This window comes from Fulmarus glacialis, unplaced genomic scaffold (genome assembly GCF_000690835.1).
Source record: "Fulmarus glacialis isolate BGI_N327 unplaced genomic scaffold, ASM69083v1 scaffold27903, whole genome shotgun sequence".
Classification (NCBI taxonomy): Eukaryota; Metazoa; Chordata; class Aves; order Procellariiformes; family Procellariidae; genus Fulmarus; species Fulmarus glacialis.
The window spans coordinates 14,403-33,995 of record NW_009204043.1 but is presented as its reverse complement, the minus strand read 5'-3'; the positions used below and the strand labels follow the sequence as shown (position 1 = coordinate 33,995).

Genomic DNA, 19,593 nt, shown 5'->3' with positions numbered 1-19,593 from the left:
GGAAGAGCGTTCAGATTGTGCGCAGGAGAGGTAGGCCACCGTCCTCTGAACGTTTAAAGACTTCCTCGACCTTAGTCATAAACTCGCAGCTGGAGAAACCCCAAAGGATACGCAAAGAAAAGGATGGCACGCCACCTCTTACAAAAGAAGAAAAGACTGCTGTCAGACAGAGTCCGCGCAGGATTAAGCCCGTTAGGATTATACCTTCCACCAAAAGGACGGATGCTGCAATTGCTAAGCAGCTCTTGCAGAGGGCTAAAAAGGGGGCGCAAAAAAAGATTGAGAAAGAAGCAGCTAAACTGCAGGGCAGGAAGGGGAGAACCCAGCTCAAAAATATCCGACAGTTCATCATGCCGGTTGTGAGTGCTATCTCTTCACGGATTATTAAAACGCCCAAACGGTTTATTGAGGATGAAGACTATGATCCTCCTATTAAAATATCCAGACTAGAATCCACACCAAACAGCAGGTTCAGCGCTACGTCTTGTGGCTCCAGTGAAAAGTCCAGCGCTGCTTCTCAGCATTCGTCTCAGATGTCTTCGGACTCCTCGCGGTCCAGTAGCCCCAGCGTGGATACATCTACGGACTCCCAGGCTTCCGAGGAAATGCAGACGCTTTCTGAAGAGCGAAGCAATACTCCGGAAGTTCACACACCGCTGCCTGTTTCTCAGTCCCCTGAAAACGATAACGGCGATAGGAGAAACAGAAGATTTTCGATAACAGAAAGAAGTTTTGGCCAAAGGACTGCTAAAAAGCTGTCAGCCTTACCAAGCGTGCCGCAGCAGCAGTCCTCCTCCTCTCCTCCTCCCCCTTTGCTCACTCCCCCCCCACCACTGCAGCCTGCTTCCAGCATCTCGGACCATACGCCTTGGCTTATGCCTCCTACCATACCGTTAGCCTCGCCCTTTCTTCCTGCTTCTGCTGCGCCGATGCAAGAGAAACGGAAGTCGATTCTGCGAGAGCCGACGTTTAGGTGGACTTCCCTGAAGCATTCCAGGTCAGAACCACAGTACTTCTCATCAGCAAAATATGCCAAAGAGGGTCTTATTCGCAAACCGATATTCGATAACTTCAGACCCCCACCACTGACACCGGAGGATGTTGGCTTTGCATCCGGCTTCTCAACGCCAGGTGCTACAGCTCCAGCACGTCTGTTTTCTCTTCACTCTGGAACGAGGTTTGATATGCACAAGAGAAGTCCTCTGCTGAGAGCGCCCAGATTCACGCCAAGCGAGGCCCACTCCAGGATCTTTGAATCTGTAACTCTGCCCCCATCAGTTGGTCGAACCACTACAGGGACCTCTGCAACGGGTGTCTCTTCTCGGAAGCGGAAGAGGAGAGTGTTTAGCCCAATCCGATCAGAACCCAGATCTCCTTCGCACTCCATGAGGACAAGAAGCGGAAGACTTAGTACCTCTGACCTGACAACTCTCACCCCACAGTCGTCTGTCTCTTCCTCATTAACTAGCATTTCTGTTAGTTCTCTTGCCACTAGTGCCTTAAATTCAACTTTTACTTTTCCTTCCCATTCCCTGACGCAGTCTGGGGAATCAGCAGAAAGAAGCCAGAGACAGAGGAAGCAGACTAGCACTCCGGCAGAGCCTTTCTCATCTAGTAGCCCTGCTCCTCTCTTCCCCTGGTTCACGTCGAGTCCCCAGACAGAGAGAGGCAGAAACAAGGACAGGGCAGCAGAGGAACTCTCCAAAGATAAAGACGCTGACAAAAGCCTGGAGAAGGACAAGAGCAGAGAAAAAGACAGAGAGAGAGAAAAGGAGAACAAACGGGAGTCAAGGAAAGAGAAAAGGAGAAAAGGGTCAGAAATTCAGAGTAGCTCTGCTTTGTTTCCTGTAGGTAAAATGCCCAAAGAAAAAGTTGTCAGCGAAGATGTTGCAGCATCATCGTCTGCCAAAAAAACTGCCGGGCGGAAGAAGTCTACAGCAATAGATCCCGCGGCAGATGTTTCCACTGCTGCTCTGGTAGATACGGCAGCCATCAAAACCAAAACGTCCAAGAAAGGTAGAGGGGGGTTAGACAAATCGGATCTGGACCTCAGCCCTGCTGTGCCGTCTTTGGAGAAGGAAAAAGCCCTGCGTCTTTCTGCTCCTTCATCAAGCAATGTTAAACATTCCGCTTCCTCCATCAGCTCTATGTTGGCTCAAGCAGACAAACTGCCAATGACTGACAAGAGGGTGGCCAGTCTTCTGAAAAAGGCAAAAGCCCAGCTGTACAAGATTGAGAAGAGCAAGTCCCTCAAACAAGCGGATCAGCCAAAAGCACAGGTATTCCTTTTTCCAAGGTGGTTTGTTTGTTTTTTGGGTTTTTTTTGCTAGAATGCATCTTATTTTGAACTTGCGCTGAAAGTCACAAGTAGCTTTCGTATCCTAAGCGTAAAGAAGTAAAGTGCCGAGCTAAGCAGCTGTTAGTGCAACAGATGGCAAACGATCCAAAAACGAGAAGCCCTGGGCAGAAGCTGAGGGGGAGAGGGAGCTGCTGAGTAGTCAGCTCAGGGGGGAGCTGCGTGCATTTTTAAAGATCAGTATGTCGTAGCTGCTTATTAGGTTTCTCTGAATAAATCTAAGCAAAGTGATCATCTAGAGTAGTAGTACTAACTCTTAAAAGCCCGGTTCCAGCAAGTCTTTCTTGGCCTCGATGTTTCTTGTAGGCCCTTCTCGAGCATAAAGCTGGCTTCTGAAGATAAAGTTGGTTTTGGTCTCTCTCTTTTTTTAACTTTACACGATGATGATCTGTCACTTATGGGCAGAAGTAAAGTCTGTTGGGATTTTGCATCTGATTGGGGGACTGCTTCCTACTGCTTTCCTCTTTTCCCTCTCCCCGTTCCTCCACCCCAAACTTACCCTTTTCTGCAGTCCTCTTTAGCTACCGGAAAGGTAGGTAAAATACACTTTCAGAGAATGCTTCCTTTTTATTTAAACCTTTACTTTTCTTAATGGCACTAGTGTTGAAAATCGCTAGCGCATATTTTAAATAGATAACTCTCAAACTTTTCTCTCTGAAATGAAGAAGTGTGTGCTTCTGTATGTCTGGCCTGGTATAGAAGAAGCTCAGGCCCTCACAACTACCTGTTTGGGGGAGTTCTTTTAGTAGGAGATATTTTAGAATCCTATGATGAAAACATGGAAAATTGCACATTTCTTTTAGCACCTCAGTAAACACAAGCCCTTCATCTTAAAGGCTGGCAGCTACAACGCTATCAAACAGCTTGATTTGCTTCTGGCTTCTGCTGGATCAATTAGCACCGAATGTTAGTCTAATTCCAGTTGACTCTGATTTTTACAATCTCAGTGCCTTGATAACATGGCTTCATGAGCGAGTTTGCTTCCCAGTAGCAGGCAGAAACTTACCTTGTAATTCCAAATCAGTAAAACCTCTTGTTCTTTTGATTTTATCCTCTCTTGGATAACCAAGGCTTAGAAGGCTGAGTGTCTTTTTATTTTTATCCTGATTCTTACAAAGTGCAAGCTAAGCTATAATTTAACTCTTTTTAGATTGTTTAGAAGTTTCCGTTACATGTTTCCCAGCCTCATTTTGGTACCTTTCTTAGGAATACTGTCTGTCCTCATCTTCTGAAATCTAGGGACAAGAGAGCGATTCATCAGAAACTTCAGTCCGAGGACCACGAATAAAACATGTGTGCAGGAGAGCAGCTGTTGCACTGGGCCGCAAGCGAGCAGTGTTCCCTGATGATATGCCCACTCTGAGTGCCTTACCGTGGGAAGAACGGGAGAAGATACTGTCTTCCATGGGGAATGATGGTGAGTTAAGATTTTTAGTTTTCATCTGTGGATTCCTACAAAGTCAGCTTTTGTTGACTGCTTAAAATGAGGACTTCCAAGTGATTAACAAGGGAAAGTATGTTAAACAGCTCCGGGCTCTCCGTTACAATGCCACTCAAACAGGGTTAATCCTTTTAACCATTGGTAATTGTTACAAACATGCATTCTGCACCAAACTTTTGTTCTGCTGAGGGGTGTGTGTACATACACATACGTATATGTACGTATATACATGTATGTGTACGTATATACATGTGTATACACACACACTCACATGCACCCCTTGTCTGGCTCTGCAGGTGAACTTATGTTTAATGGAATAAATTCCATTAGCAAATTAGAGGCTCCTGAAACATTCTTTGACATCTGTGAATTCACATTAGAAATGTTTTTTGATAGATAAGTCATCAATAGCTGGCTCAGAAGAGGCTGAACCTCTTGCTCCACCTATCAAGCCAATTAAGCCGGTTACCAGAAACAAGGCACAGCAAGAACCTCCGGTGAAGAAGGGCCGACGCTCAAGGCGCTGTGGGCAGTGTTCAGGCTGTCAGGTTCCAGAGGACTGTGGTGTCTGTACTAACTGTCTAGACAAACCCAAGTTTGGTGGGCGCAATATAAAGAAGCAGTGCTGCAAGTAAGTGTGTGTCTGAGAAATTGTCTCATCCCTGCGCTGGGTGGGATAAGCACACCCACACTCCGGGACAGGGAACAGCAGATTTACCCTGTAGCACAGGCTTTGAGTGAATTTGGCCTGGGCTGAGGCTGGATCACAGCAGGGGATTGTAAACAGTTTAATTTAAGAGTCAAGATCCCGATTCGAGGTGTGCTTGTTACGAGCTCTTTTTCTGAAGTTCACTTCTGGTTTATTCTCCCCAGTTTGACAAAACTGGCGTAGCATTGAAAAGCTTTTGGTATGAGACCAGTGGCTTTCATTAGGCAGTATGGGTTTGTGCAAGGAAGGCAATGTATACATAAATCTCTCTCTCTTACTCTCCCAAATCGCATTTATGAAGACCTTGTGTTTTCAAGATGATGATTATCTGGTGTATGTACAGTTCATATAACAACGGTATCTCTGGATGTCCTTAAGAAATACCACTCTTCCTTGATTTTTCCTGTCATTTTTTGTACGTATCACTTAGCCTGAACCTTTTGCTTTTTTAATTGCCGCATTAAATTGATTTTACCAGACTAGATAATCTGTCTGAAAAGGCAGCAACTGAAGGGGCACCAATAAAGATTGTTGTGGTATGAAAGCTATTTATAAAGCATAGCTGTGAGAATTGCTATGTAGTGCTCATCTGCGTAAAAACACTCTGCAGACTACAATCTGTAAGTAGTCTCACTCTTAGCAGCTTTGCCCGGGCCTCGGGCTAGGTTTCAAAACCATGGGCCCTGCTACAGGGATGAAGGCAGAAACAAAGCCTAGCCCAACTTACAGAAGACATCATATGCTAGACATAAGAAAAAGACAAAATAAAGTTGAATGCTTACAAAAAGGCCTGGTCACCTAATCCGATTCCACTCCAGGAGTAACTATTTTTGTCTGAAATGGCCTCAGTTTGGATTACATGAAACCTACAGTTGAGAGAGTTCGGTGTGGTTTCTTAGAGCTCTTGGAAGTATTCTGATACTTCTCAAATTTAAGAAATTGAATTGATGCGGGATTTACCAGTGAAGCAATGTTGTTATGTAAGCGGTTTTATTAACCTCAAAATTGTGTTGAGAGTGTGGAAAACCAAAAGGAAAATACAGAGGGAAATAAGAAGTTTCTTTTAGATGTCTTGGGGTGGGGGGGAGGAAGATTGCTTGGAAAAAGGTAGTGGGTGTATTGATAATGGGTTTTTTTCAGTTTTTCATGTTGAATATTTACAAACTGCCTTCTTAATGTCTGCATTTTTCTTCTGATTTCACGACATGTTCTTTCTTTGTAGAATGAGGAAATGCCAGAATCTACAGTGGATGCCTTCGAAAGCGTATCTCCAGAAGCAAGCTAAAGGTAGGCTAAAAGGCTTGGCTCGAGCGTAGCACAAGAGAGAAATCTTCATCTCTTAAATTTTGCTCTTTGTGCTGTCATTGTGGCTACACTGAGCTTATAAAAGGTTAGTCTGCAACCAAATGTTAACAGGGAGCCTGCCTGTTCTGGTGATGTCAGGTAAAAGTTGCAGGAGAGATGCGAGTACAGGCAGCATCTGTACTCCGTAACAGTGGCTGTCTCTTTCAGCACTGGACTTGTAGTTTTTCCTTCCTTTTGTAGGGAGCTGCTGCTGGTGGCTGGTCAGTCTCCCCTCTACCCTTCAGGTGAAGCATTTCTCAGAGGTTTGCCTGCTCCTGAGTGACACGGGGCCTGATGAGTCTCTTGGAGCCTCCTTGTCTCTGACATAAGGCTTAAGTGAGCCATCATATGTGTTCTGTTAAATACCCGCATTCTTGGTACTGGACCTCTGGAGGTCCAGTGTTAGTGTGGAGGTCTGCGTGTTGGTGTGACAGCGGTCAGGCGGCTGCCTGGAACTCCCTGAACTTCACCGTACAAAGTCTGCTTTCTCCTTTGCGCAGTTAAGCTCTGAATCTGCTTTACTACAGAAGGGTTTTGGTTACTGCTCTGTCAGAATAGAGGCCCAAGGTATTAGAACACAGATTGCAACATAAGCCAAGTGCATTAATTTTACCAACAAAATGCTTAATTTTTTTGAGTACCGTTTTTTCTTTTGTACAACAGAATGACAAAATTCTGACTGATATCGAAGGGTCTGTTTCCTTATTTTAAAAAAGCAGCAAATCATTTGAAGTCACACCATTTTATCTGTGTTGCTTTATTGATGCTTCTTCTTCCTAGCTGCAAAAAAGAAAGAGAAGAAAGCGAAGACAAACGAAAAGAAAGAAAGCCATTCTGGAAAGAACCAGTTGGACTCTGGACAGAAACAAACTCCTCAGACTATCGTATCGAGAGAAGACAATGCCGTAAAGAAGAGCAGCGAACCTGCCCGTAAGCCCGTTGAGGAAAAGCATGAGGATGGGAATTCCTCCGTTCCAGTGTCGGAGCCCAAACAGGTCCCTGCATCGGGTACCAGGAAGACTGGCAAGCAGGCATCCCAGCCAGTACAGCTCCCTCCTTCTCAGCCACCGAGCTCAGGACCTTTGAAAAAAGAAGCACCTAAACTTACCACTTCTGAGCCTAAGAAAAAGCAGACTCCCCAGCCAGAAATAGGTAAATGGGACTGTTTATCCTCAATCTGTTTGAGTCATGTTAAGTAACAATACCGCTAAAAGCCGTTGGATTTTAAAACTGATAAATGCTGTATGATCTGGTGAAATTACTGCAGATTATTTTGGAATTTTTTCTTAGAACTGGCTTCCTTTTTATTGAACTACAGTGTACGTTGGGGCAGGGAGAAAGATGGCCATCCTTATTGTGATGTTTAGTCACGTGGTCTTGGCAGTCTTGAAGTATATTTTCAATACTGTTAAGTCTGTTGACTGTTCACAGTCTGAATGTGAAACAGGAAGAATGTAATCTTTTTACTACAAAAACGTAGTCCGTTGTTGCACATAGTACAGAACAGCATGAACAGTGACCAACAAGGCAGCTCCGGGACTTCTGTGGCTTTGCACCCAGAATGCTTCAGATTTTTAGCAGAGCAAACTCTCCGGGTCATGCCTTGAGAAGACTGCTCAAGTTGTAGTTGGTGAGGTGCAGTAGCAGAAGAGGGTGGAAAAATTCTGGTCTAAAATTCATCACACGTTACCCAGCTGATTTTTTTCCCTTTTTTCCTCTACAGGTGGCTGTTAGTTACTTGAAATACTCATAATTTTTCCCCCCTTCCTAGGCACAGAACAAAGCAAACAGAAAAAAATTGCTCCCCGTCCAACTTTCCCTGTGAAACAGAAACCAAAAGAAAAGGTGAATACAGTTTTTTGTACACAGTCAGTAAATTTCAAGAACCTGGAACTTCTGTCTGTCTAGAAAGTAGAACTGTATTACTTAACCCTTTATTTTTTTTTGTACTTTTCCTTGTGGCGGTATGTGGATACCAAAGTACCTGGCATATGCCTAAGATTTGGTTTAGATGTTAACTTGTTCTCTAAGACTTGTACATTGTGGGTTGGAGGCTAGTTTTTCCATAAAAAATAGAACTACCGTCGTCTCAGAAACAACTCCATTACGAAAAAAAAAAAAAACAAGCCACAAACAAACAAACAGAAAAACAAAAAAAGAATTGTCTTATTTAAATCTGAGAGAGAAGTGCATAGGGACTAATTACACCCAGAGTTGCCCCACTGCAGCAAAATAACAACCAGCGCTCTGATGAGAGAGAACAACATGATGTTAGAGGAAAATGCACCAAATTGAATTAGAAATGTAATTGTGTGTGGAATGCTCTTAAGAAGGGGTTTGCAGAATAGTTACTTTCTTGCAACTTTTACACATTCGTTAATTCTGTGATGGTTTGGGGGGTTTGTCTGTGAATTATCTCCGGCGTTTAATATAATTACTGGTTAAGTTTTAACGTTTGGGGTTGGGATTAATGCAGGCTCCTTTGCTTGACTAGGAAAAGCCCCCTCCTATAAGCAAGCCAGAAAGCAGCACACTGAATTTGCTCAGCACTCTGACTAACGGAAGCAGTTCCAAGCAAAAGCCACCTACAGATGGAGTCCACAGAATCCGAGTGGATTTCAAGGTAGAGGACAAAATGTTTTAAGTATTTCAATGTTACCTGGCTCTAAACACTGGAATTAGAGTCCCTCAAGAGTGCTGGCAGTGACTTCTAAGTTGTGTGTCTGGTACTGTTCAGAGAGAACTGCAAATAGGAGCCTTCATGACAAGTCACTCGGTTGATTTTTAGAAGCTTGTTATGCCTTTTTTTTCTTATAATTAGAGTACTGGATGAAGAGACACTTAAAGCTTTAAAACCTTAACTGTCAATGTGTGAGGATGAGCAAGAATTTGAGGTTTATGAAGAATTATTCCATTAAGATGGAACTATAAAACCTTACCACAACTTGAGCCAACAAGATTTGGGGGAAAATGTTAGTAACTTGTAATTCACAACATTTTGGGTATATCTGGGGTTTTAAACTGATAAATCATGTACTTTTTTGAACAACAGTGTTGAAATAATAAAAATTAATATTTTCCTAATAATTTTTCAGTCCATCTATAAGTGTTGATACTGGAGATTATAGTGAGATCTCATAAGTGTTTTATACAAATATGGAGTTTTAATAAAGTATAATTCTTCTGAAATTTCACTTTCAGTAATAATTGTGCAATCGTGAAAAACTTTGTCTTGTTCCTCAGGCTTGCTTTCTGTAGAAGGAAGGCTAGTGTCTTATTGAGCTCTCTTGGCAAGAACAGCGCTGAGATGTGACTATTCCAATATGCACTATAAAGTAGACCAAGGTAGAAGTTGAAATTATTTCAGTTTGAGACCACTTAATCACAGGCACAGAATGTATAAAGCAGCAATCAATGTGAGCACTTTGTACTGATGTTGTATTGCCTTATTCTGCATGGTGATGTATCCTTTTGTACTTTCAGGAGGACTGTGAAGTGGAGAATGTTTGGGAGATGGGTGGGTTAGGCATCGTCACCTCGGTACCTATTACTCCCAGGGTGGTCTGTTTTCTCTGTGCCAGCAGTGGACATGTGGAGGTAAAGCATTGTGTTCTGCTGTTGATGACTTAGTTACAGCGCCACGCTGTTAGAAAAATAAATAAATAAATGATATCATGACCTTAATCCCAGAGAAATTAAAGTAATACCTGTAAATCTGTCCTTGCTAAACTTTGTCCCAAGATACTAAAATGCAAGGTATTTAAAATCAGTTTGGAAACTTCTGCGGTGCTTCCTTTGCAGGTGAACTGTATTAGACAAAGAATAGCATATTTGAGAGCACTTGCATCTCCTCTTAATTTGGAATCCCACATCTTGTGTAAAGCAGGGGCTTTGCTTTCTTTTAACTTGAAATAAGAAAAGCTGCCCAATAATGTTAAAGGGCTTTAGGCAGTGTTGACTTTCCCAGGTATGTCTGTATCTGCCGAGAGCTGCAAACCATTACTGAAACGTGACTGGAAAGATTCTGGTGCTGTATAAAGAGCTGGATTTGGGCTTAAGATGTGTTAAATGCATTTCCAGGTATAGATAGGTGCCTTCTCAACATCTTCAGACCAGCTGCCCTGGGAAGGTGAGGCTAGCACTCTAGAAAAGGCTTGGTTATGATGAGTGAACAATATTTGGGGAAAAGGGGGTTAAGTTCTGTATGTGGACGTCAGTGCTCTTGAGGACCGTGAAGGTTCAGTGGGGCATGGAGCCATCCCCTTCTCAGTCAGGTGCTCAAGGGAACAAACGATTCTTCTGTCCCCTGTAAGATTCTTCTGTCCCCTTGTAAGCCTGCAGTGTTCATGCCCTAAGGACGATTCTTTTTCCAGTATGACCAGCCTTGTAGGGCATACATAGAAATTAGAAGAGCTTTCACGTGGGCCACCTAAGCTGAATGGAGGGAGGAATGTCTCTCTTGGCTCCACATATCCCTTCCTTCTGCACTAAGCTTTTCTCTTGGTGCAGTTGGCTCATGTTACAGCGAGGGAGGGAGATCCTGAAGAGCCCTATAGGCCTTTGCCAGTACTCAGAACACTTAGATAACAGGTACCAGGCTCCCCTTTGCTGCTAAATGCCTAGCCTGGGTAGACAAGCATGTATTTGAATTATCTGAAGTACGCGCACAGTTTCCCTCCTAAAATATGCCAGTAGATATCCTTGTTCTGTCAGTTGTAAAGCAGAATGCAAAGTAGTTCGGAGTGCGAGGGGGCTTGTTTGGGAATTCAGAGCCGCTTCTGACTTGCTAAAACCTCCCTCTCCCCCCTTGCAGTTTGTGTATTGTCAGGTCTGTTGTGAGCCTTTCCACAAGTTCTGCTTAGAGGAGAGCGAGCGGCCCCTGGAGGACCAGCTGGAAAACTGGTGCTGCCGTCGCTGCAAGTTCTGCCACGTGTGTGGGAGACAGCACCAGGCCACCAAGGTACCCCCAAACCGCCGGGAGCCCCGGCGGGCACCCCCCACGCTGCTCCCAGAGCTCCTCTCGCTCCGGAGACCAGCTAGCAAGCGCGTGCCGGGGAGCAGGGAAGTGCAGTCTCTGCGCGAGCGCCGCTGTGCGCTGGGGAGAATGCCTCTCGAGTTGCTTCGTTGCAACTTCTTACTCTTGCCCTGAATGGCGTATCCAACATAAAACGCAAATGTCCAGGATTTTGCATCCCTTTGAAGGGTCTCTGTTCCAATGTTTTTTCCCCTTATTCTTGTAGCAGTTGCTGGAGTGTAACAAGTGCCGAAACAGCTATCACCCTGAGTGCCTGGGCCCAAACTACCCAACAAAACCCACCAAGAAAAAGAAAGTTTGGGTGAGGGATTTTGTTTTCTTTTTTGGGTGATTCACCTGTTGACTGATCATAACACTATACGGGCCAGAGCTCTGCAGATTACTTGCTGTGATGCAATCGCTTAGCTTTTAAGGCAGGGTGCCTGTTGCTTTGGAAGGTACATTTGGAAATAGATAATGAGGCGGGTTGTTGATAAGGTTCTGAACAAGCAGGATTTTTAAAGAGATTACACTTTTTTTAGTTGTAGTAATTCTTCTGATCATAGTCCCGGAACGTGGAAGAAGCTCTTTAGAATGTAAGCATTTACCTGGTTAATAAACTTACCAGTTGATACTGGTATTGAGAGACAATTTGGATTAATGCACTATTTTGTGTCTTTCGAGTTTTTGTTCTAAACAAGTGCGAAAGCTTTGCCTATAGTGTATCTGGCACTAGTAGTTTTTAGGTGTTTTCTACTACGATATCCTCCGAGTTGGAAAACTGTTAAAATAAGACTTCATATTTTAGGTCAGAAGAAATGCCTAAACTACATACGCTGTTTTATGTGAAGGGAAAGGTGATATTTTCTTCAGTGCACATACGAAGGACAGAAAACCTATACTGTGATTTATTTTCTTTTTTTTTTTCTTCTTGCATTATCAACATCTTACCATAATGGGAAGGGAGGTCTTTTCTTTTTAGTGAAAGTTTTGGTATTTGAAACTCCTTATTCTGTTGTATAAGGTCTCTGCACTGACTAAATAATAAAAACCATGAAATGTATCGTTAGGGCTAAAGCACAGAAACCACTGGATAAAAGCAAATAACTCTTGCCAAACACATTCCTTTTCCAGATATGTACCAAATGTGTTCGCTGCAAGAGCTGTGGATCAACAACACCAGGCAAAGGGTGGGATGCGCAGTGGTCTCATGACTTCTCGCTGTGTCATGATTGTGCCAAGCTCTTTGCTAAAGGTACATAAAGTTGTAATTCTTTACAGCAGGAGCCTCTTCAGGTGCTCAGTTTTGAATTAGACAGCATCAACGTAGAGTGAACAGAGGGCCTGGAGGGCGGGTGAGCTTGTCATGGTACAAACAGGATGAAGGCTGGTGTTCGGGTCAAGCATGAAAGCACGTGTAATAGTTTCTGTAGGAAAGCCAGGTTCTTAGATTTTACAGTGGCTGACAAAAGTCACCTCTGCTTTATTGTAAGAGTTTGAGGTTTCCAGAATTTAAACACTATGCCATATATAAAGCAATTATTACACACCTATTGGCCCAGGGTTTCAAGTAGCAGTTGAGAAAAAGACATTTTAAAGGACTCCTGACTTAAAAGCAACAAAGTTCCTACTATAAAGTGGTTGTTCCTTCTTGTGTTAATTACTGTACATGACGCCTTTGAATGTAGGAGGGGCACTCTGGGGAGAAAAATCTCAGGATAGAAAACCTTGATTGTTCCACCTAATTTCTTGCTTGTATGTCATCTTTGTCTTTTCATTTTACTCTGTAAAGCTAATTGCATATAGTATTTTGTTAGTCTCACCACCTGCAAAAAATGGGTACCCAGTAACGGCATTCTAGAGTAGTCAGTGGTCTTCCAAGCAGGTAATTTTTGTGGCCATTGTTTGCAGTGTTGTAAAAGTAGATGTAACTGTATTGGCAGCTTACTGGTGGGGGTTTTCAGAGAGCTGCTTTCTTAGCACACTAGTAAGTAACCACCTAGCCTATAAGGTGTGTGTGGCAGCTGAACTTCTGATAAAAATCACATCTTGTTTGCAGGAAATTTTTGTCCTCTCTGTGACAAATGCTATGATGATGACGACTATGAGAGCAAGATGATGCAGTGCGGGAAATGCGACCGCTGGGTCCACTCCAAATGTGAAAACCTTTCTGGTAAGGCAAATCCTTATCTCCTCAGTACTTAAGAACACGGGGCAGCTAGTAGACTAAAGCAATCCTGTTTTGGACCTTTCTACTAGAGTGTTACGTTAACACCCTCACCTGTTGTGACCTACCTGAAAAATACCTGTAGAATGGCTACAGGTAAACCAGTACTGATATCAATGACATCCTGAAAGCATAGCACTTGCCTCAAATGCAGTATCGCTGTTAGTTGCACAAGATGCTTTTGTTACGCGCAAAGTGTTTCAGTTAGACAGTAAATGCAGAGTTTTTTCCCTATATCCATCCTTCAGTAAAGTAGTTCAGATTGTTATTTTATTTTTTTTGTCTCCAGATGAAATGTATGAGATACTCTCTAACTTGCCTGAGAGTGTAGCATACACCTGCATTAATTGTACGGAGCAGCATCCTGCAGAGTGGCGTCTGGCACTGGAAAAGGAGCTGCAGGTTTCCTTAAAGCAGGTTTTAACAGCCCTGTTGAATTCTAGAACTACTAGCCACTTGCTGCGGTATCGACAGGTAAGCTGGAGCCTCGCGTCCCATTAATATATTCTGGCTTGAAGTGTTGCCTGGCATTCAACTGAATTCTGGTATTGCTGTGCATCATACTGCAAAAGTGTCTTTATCGTACTTAGAACAACATGTACTGTGGTTCTTGTTTTCTTTCTTTTGTTCATTCCTATGGAAACAAAGAAGTGGGTATCTATGATACGACTAGTGAGGCTAAAAGAAAAAAATAGGGTAAAGTTCTTCAAGGAATGGGAGTATTTAGCTCTGTGATGGTGTCTTTTTGACAGAAGAACAGGATCTTAGTCTTGAAATACATACTCGGAAATAAGACTTCTGAAAAATGAGTTTGATCCTTACAGCTGATCACTCTGCTCTGCTCTGTGCTTCACAGATCATCAGCAGAAAGCTGGTTAAGATCTTTTCATTTTTGTCCCTACGTTTTGGACAGGAATTCAGAACTTGTCTCCTCTCTTTCATGTTAGCGAGAATCTCTGGGCCAATAAATGTGCATGGGAATATGTCATGAGTAGCAGCCACGCTTCAATAGCCAATGTCCCTCTGTCTGGTTGCTGATGTTAACAGGCAGCAAAACCGCCTGATTTAAATCCCGAGACGGAAGAGAGTATCCCATCCAGAAGCTCTCCTGAAGGTCCCGATCCTCCTGTCCTTACAGAAGTCAGTAAACAGGAGGAGCAGCAACCTCTGGATCTGGAAGGAGTGAAAAGAAAAATGGATCAAGGATGTTACACTTCTGTGGTATGTCAAAGTTTTAGTGTTCCACTCTAATAATAGATCCTGTGAATTGCTTTATGACTGAGCATGCTTAAGCCTTTTCTTTACGAACAAGGAAACAGGTTAACGTGCTGCTAAAAATAATTCTGGCTGGCACTCGTGTTAACGTTGGCTCAAACACATGTAATTTACACTCTTGTAGGGCTCTCTTTAACCAGCAGTGATACTTGGTTAAATCCCTTTTGCTCTTAGTCAGCTGTTTATGTTGTCGGAAACAGGACAGGTCACCTTTCATGTGCAAATTCTAGCTGAAGGCCTAGCCAAATAACATTGATGGTAGTCAGTTATCTGGTAACTAACAATTCATGTGTGGAGGGATGATCTCTTCTTTGTAGGGAGCAGCCTTTTCCTCTTTTTTCCCTACAGAGCCTGTAATCTTGAGGAAGACTGTATATTGCAAAGTGCTAGGCAAACGTGCTCTTGCCAGGTTTTGGCCAAATCCTTGTGAGGTAGCTCGCTTAACCGATTTAAAATCGGTCAGCAGTCAACTCCTGGTAGAAGGAAGAAGTGAACAGTTATGGGTGTAGCAGTTCTGCCAGCCAGTTTGCAAATGCACAGGGCTGCTTGTTTCTTTATGGCCAAATTCTTTTTCTGCTTTTAAGTCAATGTTTTGGTTCACTCCTCTAGTCATCTGGATGCTCGTGTGATGCCTTAAAAAAGTAGTGGATGGTGTAGCTGTACAAGAGACAATCCTGTTAATGTGAAATTTTGTGGCTTTCTTATAGTTGGATTTTAGTGATGATATCGTGAAGATAATTCAAGCAGCCATTAATTCTGATGGAGGGCAGCCGGAAGTTAAGAAAGCCAACAGTATGGTCAAGTCCTTCTTTATTCGGGTGAGCTGGACTACAGTTACTTTGAAATTTGCTGGGTATCATACCACTGCTGTTGGAATCCGAAGGGTCCGTCACGCTTACCATTGCTTGGGTATTTCCAGGAATAAAATAATACATTGTCAGACTTGTTGATGTTAATGAAATCTTACTAGTTGTGCATTTACAGTAGATCTTGGCTGAATGTCTTTTAATTTTGGGGTATGTTGTATAACATTTCTAATGGAGTATTGTTTTCCTTCAGCAAATGGAGCGTGTTTTTCCATGGTTCAGTGTAAAAAAGTCCAGATTTTGGGAGCCAAATAAAGTAACAAGCAAGTAAGTAATTGTTCTGTGTCCGACTGCGACACCCTGCAGTTTGCCAGCTGTCCAAGCAAAAAGTATCAAGAGAGCCTGTTTGTGGGGTTGGGTTTTCCGTTTTTCTTTTTTCTTTTCCTTTTTTTTTTTTTTTTTTTTTAAAGAAGTTAAACAGTAATCCCATTCCCAGGTTTTGTATACGCTTCCTTGTTCTAAAGCAGAGTAACCAAAAACATTATTTAGAACTAGGTATATTGTGTGTTGGCTTGTCAGTCCTGTCCTTCCTTCCCCCTCCTCCTCCTCACCCCCTTTTGGTGTGGCCCTCCTTCTGCATCTGTTACCCTCAAAAGAAACAGACAGCCACATCACAAACCTTGAAATGTAAGTGACCGGTCGTAGCCTTTCTTGAGAGCATGTGTGGACTGTAAGTAATTAAATTAGTTGTTATTGTATATTGAATGTCAGTAATGCTGGTAGACAGGGCACAAGGTCCTCTGGTGTAGTCAGGTCTGACAGCTGACTCCTTGTTGCATTTCAGCAGTGGTATGTTGCCGAATGCAGTGCTGCCCCCTTCGCTTGACCATAATTATGCTCAGTGGCAGGAGCGTGAAGAGAACAACCGCACTGAACAACCCCCTCTGATGAAGAAAATCATTCCAGCTCCAAAACCCAAAGGGCCTGGAGAGCCAGATTCACCAACTCCTCTACATCCTCCGACACCACCTATCTCTAGTAAGAAAGCAGACTGCAGCGCTACTGGTCCCAAACCTAGAGCGCTTCTTTCCAAACCTCCTAGTAGTAAAGAGAGGGCGGTATTAGTTCTGTATGCGACTGAAGACTTTTGGTGACCTGAAATCATTCAGAGGCTGTTATATATGAGACGTTTCTGAGCTGAGCTTGGGCCCAGAAATACGTTTGCACCCGCCTCTTTTCCCCCAAAACAAGGGCTGTGTAGAGGCTGATGCGTGCTTTTCCTTGCTTTACAGGCTGGCTATTGAAAACCCTAGGCTACTGTTTGGCTCTTCTACCTTCTTCACTTACTGACAATCTTTCCAGATGAATTTTTGCCTCCCTGATTTTCAAGAATAAACAGTGTTCTTCTTTTAACTCTAAGGCTCTGACAGAAGCAGAGAGGATAGTCCTGAACTTAACCCACCTCCGGATGTAGAAGACAACAGGCAGTGCGCGTTGTGCCTGAAATATGGTGATGACAGTGCTAATGTGAGTATCTGGCACGTGCCCATTTTGATAAGAGCTGATTTAAGCAGTACTATAGATTTGGTACTGTGGATAGGCTGGATGCTTTTTGTGTCTCGTGGAACATTTGAAAAGAATGTTTCCTTCCGTTCTTTAGGATGCTGGACGTCTTCTCTATATTGGCCAAAATGAATGGACACATGTGAACTGTGCTTTATGGTCAGCAGAAGTATTTGAAGACGATGATGGTTCTCTGAAAAACGTGCACATGGCTGTGATCAGGGGAAAGCAGCTGGTGGGTATAAGTAAAGAATACTTTGTTAAACTTCATGCTGATTTACACAGAACCAAGACAGGAACCCGGCTAAAAGATCCCTTGTGTGTGTTTTTTCTGCTCTGTCCTCTCCTTGCATTTTTTTCTTAATGCTATATATAATAGAACTGACTGAAGATATTTGAAAATTTATTTTATCCTTGCTCAGTTCAGAAATGTGGAGACCAAAAAGAACTTGTAACGGGAGAATTGGAGTCGTGTTTTTCTCAGAAGCTCTTCAAATGCCAGTGCTATACCTTAAGCAGTTGATGCCATATCTGTAGTCACAACCTGTTTTTAGAAATAATACGGACTATCTAAAGCACGGCCAAATGCTATGTTAAAGCCCAGTGCCTATCTCTCTGGTACAAGGACTTACCAGATCTTCTGTTGCGGTCTGAACTGATGACAGCAGAGGAACTCAAAGGAGAGAGAGCAAGCCTGTACCTGGTATTTTGACCTAGGTTAAATTTTATATATGTATAAAAGAAATAAAAATTGAAAGCAAGTCCTTGAATTGTCCAATTCAAGGTGTTGACCAAGCAGCATTTTCATGTTTGAGTGTAGATGAAAGATCTTGACATCTAGCTTGTACATAGCTACTCTGTTAAATACTGCAAAAAGAATGATGGTGCTGTCTTTTTTTCTGAACTCCTAAGCAGTCTTAGAAAGCGAAATAATCTTCCTATTGTGAATTGGTTGCTGCTTACTTTCCAGAAGAACAAAATGAGACTGGAGGCATGACTAGAAATTAGTTTTTCCAAATTTTGTTTTAATATTGAGTCATTTAGTCCTAAATATTTATTAAAATGGCAGAAGCGGTTGAATAGGACTGCTCTTAGCCAGTAGTAAGCCACCCACATGGGGAATACTCTGTGCCCAAGACATAGTTGACATATTAATCGGTAAAGCTTGCAAATATAACACTTGGATATGGAGTACAAGCAAGAAAGTCTGAGGCCTGGAGGAACCAGTCTGCAAATACAAAAGTTGTTCTGTGTGAGGGATCCTTCTTCCTCTCACCTCCTCCTCCATGTCTCACTTGTGCATGTGAGTCACAGTAGTGAAATGTTACAGCAATGAAGCGGGAGGTCAGGCATTACTCTGAACTTCTGTCTATGCCGAAAAAACAACTGACAACAGTAATGGTAGCCTGGTTTCAGAAGGGATTAATTTTTAACTCTTTTTCGGTTGTTTGTTATTTTTGTTGGTTTTTTTTTTTCCCCTCTTGTAGAGGTGTGAGTTCTGCCAGAAGTCGGGTGCCACAGTAGGCTGCTGCCTCACTTCCTGTACAAGTAACTATCATTTTATGTGCTCGCGAGCCAAGAACTGTGTCTTTCTGGACGATAAGAAAGTTTACTGCCAGAGGCATCGTGACTTGATCAAAGGAGAGGTGAGATTCTTCTTTCACACCCTGCCTTGTCTGAAGGTGGGGTTGGCCTGTAACTATGAGCACTTTTTAGAAGTTAATACTGAATGTGTTCCTTACTAACGAGGGCCGGAGCGCAGTGCTGTTAAAAAGAAGTCAGCCATACAATTGGCATGGGGAAGTTTGGCAAGTGGTACTATGTGACAGTTCAAAAACTAAAAGACCAAACTGAGGATCGAGTTAGACAGACTGTGTAGCGTACATGCGGTGGTTCCTTTAAAATTAACGAGTGGTTTTGTGGATTCTTGTTCCAGGTGGTTCCTGAGAATGGGTTTGAAGTCCTTAGGAGAGTTTTTGTGGACTTTGAAGGGATCAGTTTGAGGAGAAAATTTCTTAGTGGCTTGGAACCAGAGAACATCCACATGATGATTGGTAAGATCTAGTCTCTGGACACTTGATCCACCTTTGGTGCTGGAATCTGGTTCACAGAACTTTTCTGTTCCTCTTTCTGTTCAGGTTCAATGACAATAGACTGTTTAGGAATTCTGAATGACCTCTCAGACTGTGAAGATAAGTTGTTTCCCATCGGCTATCAGTGAGTATAAGCTGTTTCATGATTAGACGTCTTTTAGTACATTAGATGCCAAACCAGCGTTTAAATAACACATGTAAAAATGGACTGTAGCTTTCATACGCTGTTCAGGAATCTTGTGATTAAGCTAGGTGTGCAGCATGTTGTGCCAGGAAGCCTTTGTCCCGTGTAGTTTTGAGAAACTGAAAATTTAAAGTAGGAATGCTGAGTTTTACTCAACTGTTGAGTAAATTGGTTTATGTTTGAATTATCTTCCAGGTGCTCCAGGGTGTACTGGAGCACAACAGATGCCAGGAAGCGCTGTGTGTATACCTGCAAGATCATGGAGTGCCGACCTCCGGTCATAGAACCTGACATCAACAGCACTGTGGAGCATGATGATAACAGAACAATTGCCCATAGCCCAGTCCCCCTTACAGGTAATCTTTTAAGGACTTTATAAAAGTATGTTCTCTACGTGGTTTTGCTGTAGCGTATCCTTACCAGAAAGCCAGGTAGTGGCTAGGACCTGTGTCTCTTAAGCTGATTTGGGCTAGAATCCACTTCAGGCTTCCAAATTATGTTAGCTGTGTGCCTTTTTTTTTTTTTTTTTTTGAAGAAAAAAAGTGTACTGGTAACTTTGAAAACTTGAGCCAAATGAAAAC

At 42.9% G+C, this 19,593-nt stretch overlaps 1 protein-coding gene across 1 annotated transcript in view; it reads left to right on the top strand.

Moving 5' to 3' along the window:
• Nucleotides 1-19,593, top strand: part of LOC104074657 (histone-lysine N-methyltransferase 2A-like) — a 34,080-nt gene that overhangs the window by 1,735 nt on the left and 12,752 nt on the right. The window contains 23 exon segments of the mRNA XM_009574846.1: nucleotides 1-2,279; nucleotides 3,596-3,773; nucleotides 4,194-4,428; nucleotides 5,729-5,793; nucleotides 6,631-7,002; nucleotides 7,622-7,695; nucleotides 8,345-8,473; nucleotides 9,334-9,447; nucleotides 10,664-10,810; nucleotides 11,091-11,186; nucleotides 11,999-12,119; nucleotides 12,924-13,037; nucleotides 13,381-13,565; nucleotides 14,139-14,312; nucleotides 15,074-15,184; nucleotides 15,426-15,499; nucleotides 16,017-16,210; nucleotides 16,593-16,699; nucleotides 16,833-16,970; nucleotides 18,223-18,381; nucleotides 18,672-18,789; nucleotides 18,874-18,952; nucleotides 19,208-19,368. The exon segment at nucleotides 1-2,279 is cut by the window's left edge and continues 16 nt beyond it. Of these exon segments, the coding sequence (XP_009573141.1) occupies nucleotides 1-2,279; nucleotides 3,596-3,773; nucleotides 4,194-4,428; nucleotides 5,729-5,793; nucleotides 6,631-7,002; nucleotides 7,622-7,695; nucleotides 8,345-8,473; nucleotides 9,334-9,447; nucleotides 10,664-10,810; nucleotides 11,091-11,186; nucleotides 11,999-12,119; nucleotides 12,924-13,037; nucleotides 13,381-13,565; nucleotides 14,139-14,312; nucleotides 15,074-15,184; nucleotides 15,426-15,499; nucleotides 16,017-16,210; nucleotides 16,593-16,699; nucleotides 16,833-16,970; nucleotides 18,223-18,381; nucleotides 18,672-18,789; nucleotides 18,874-18,952; nucleotides 19,208-19,368 (5,424 nt within the window).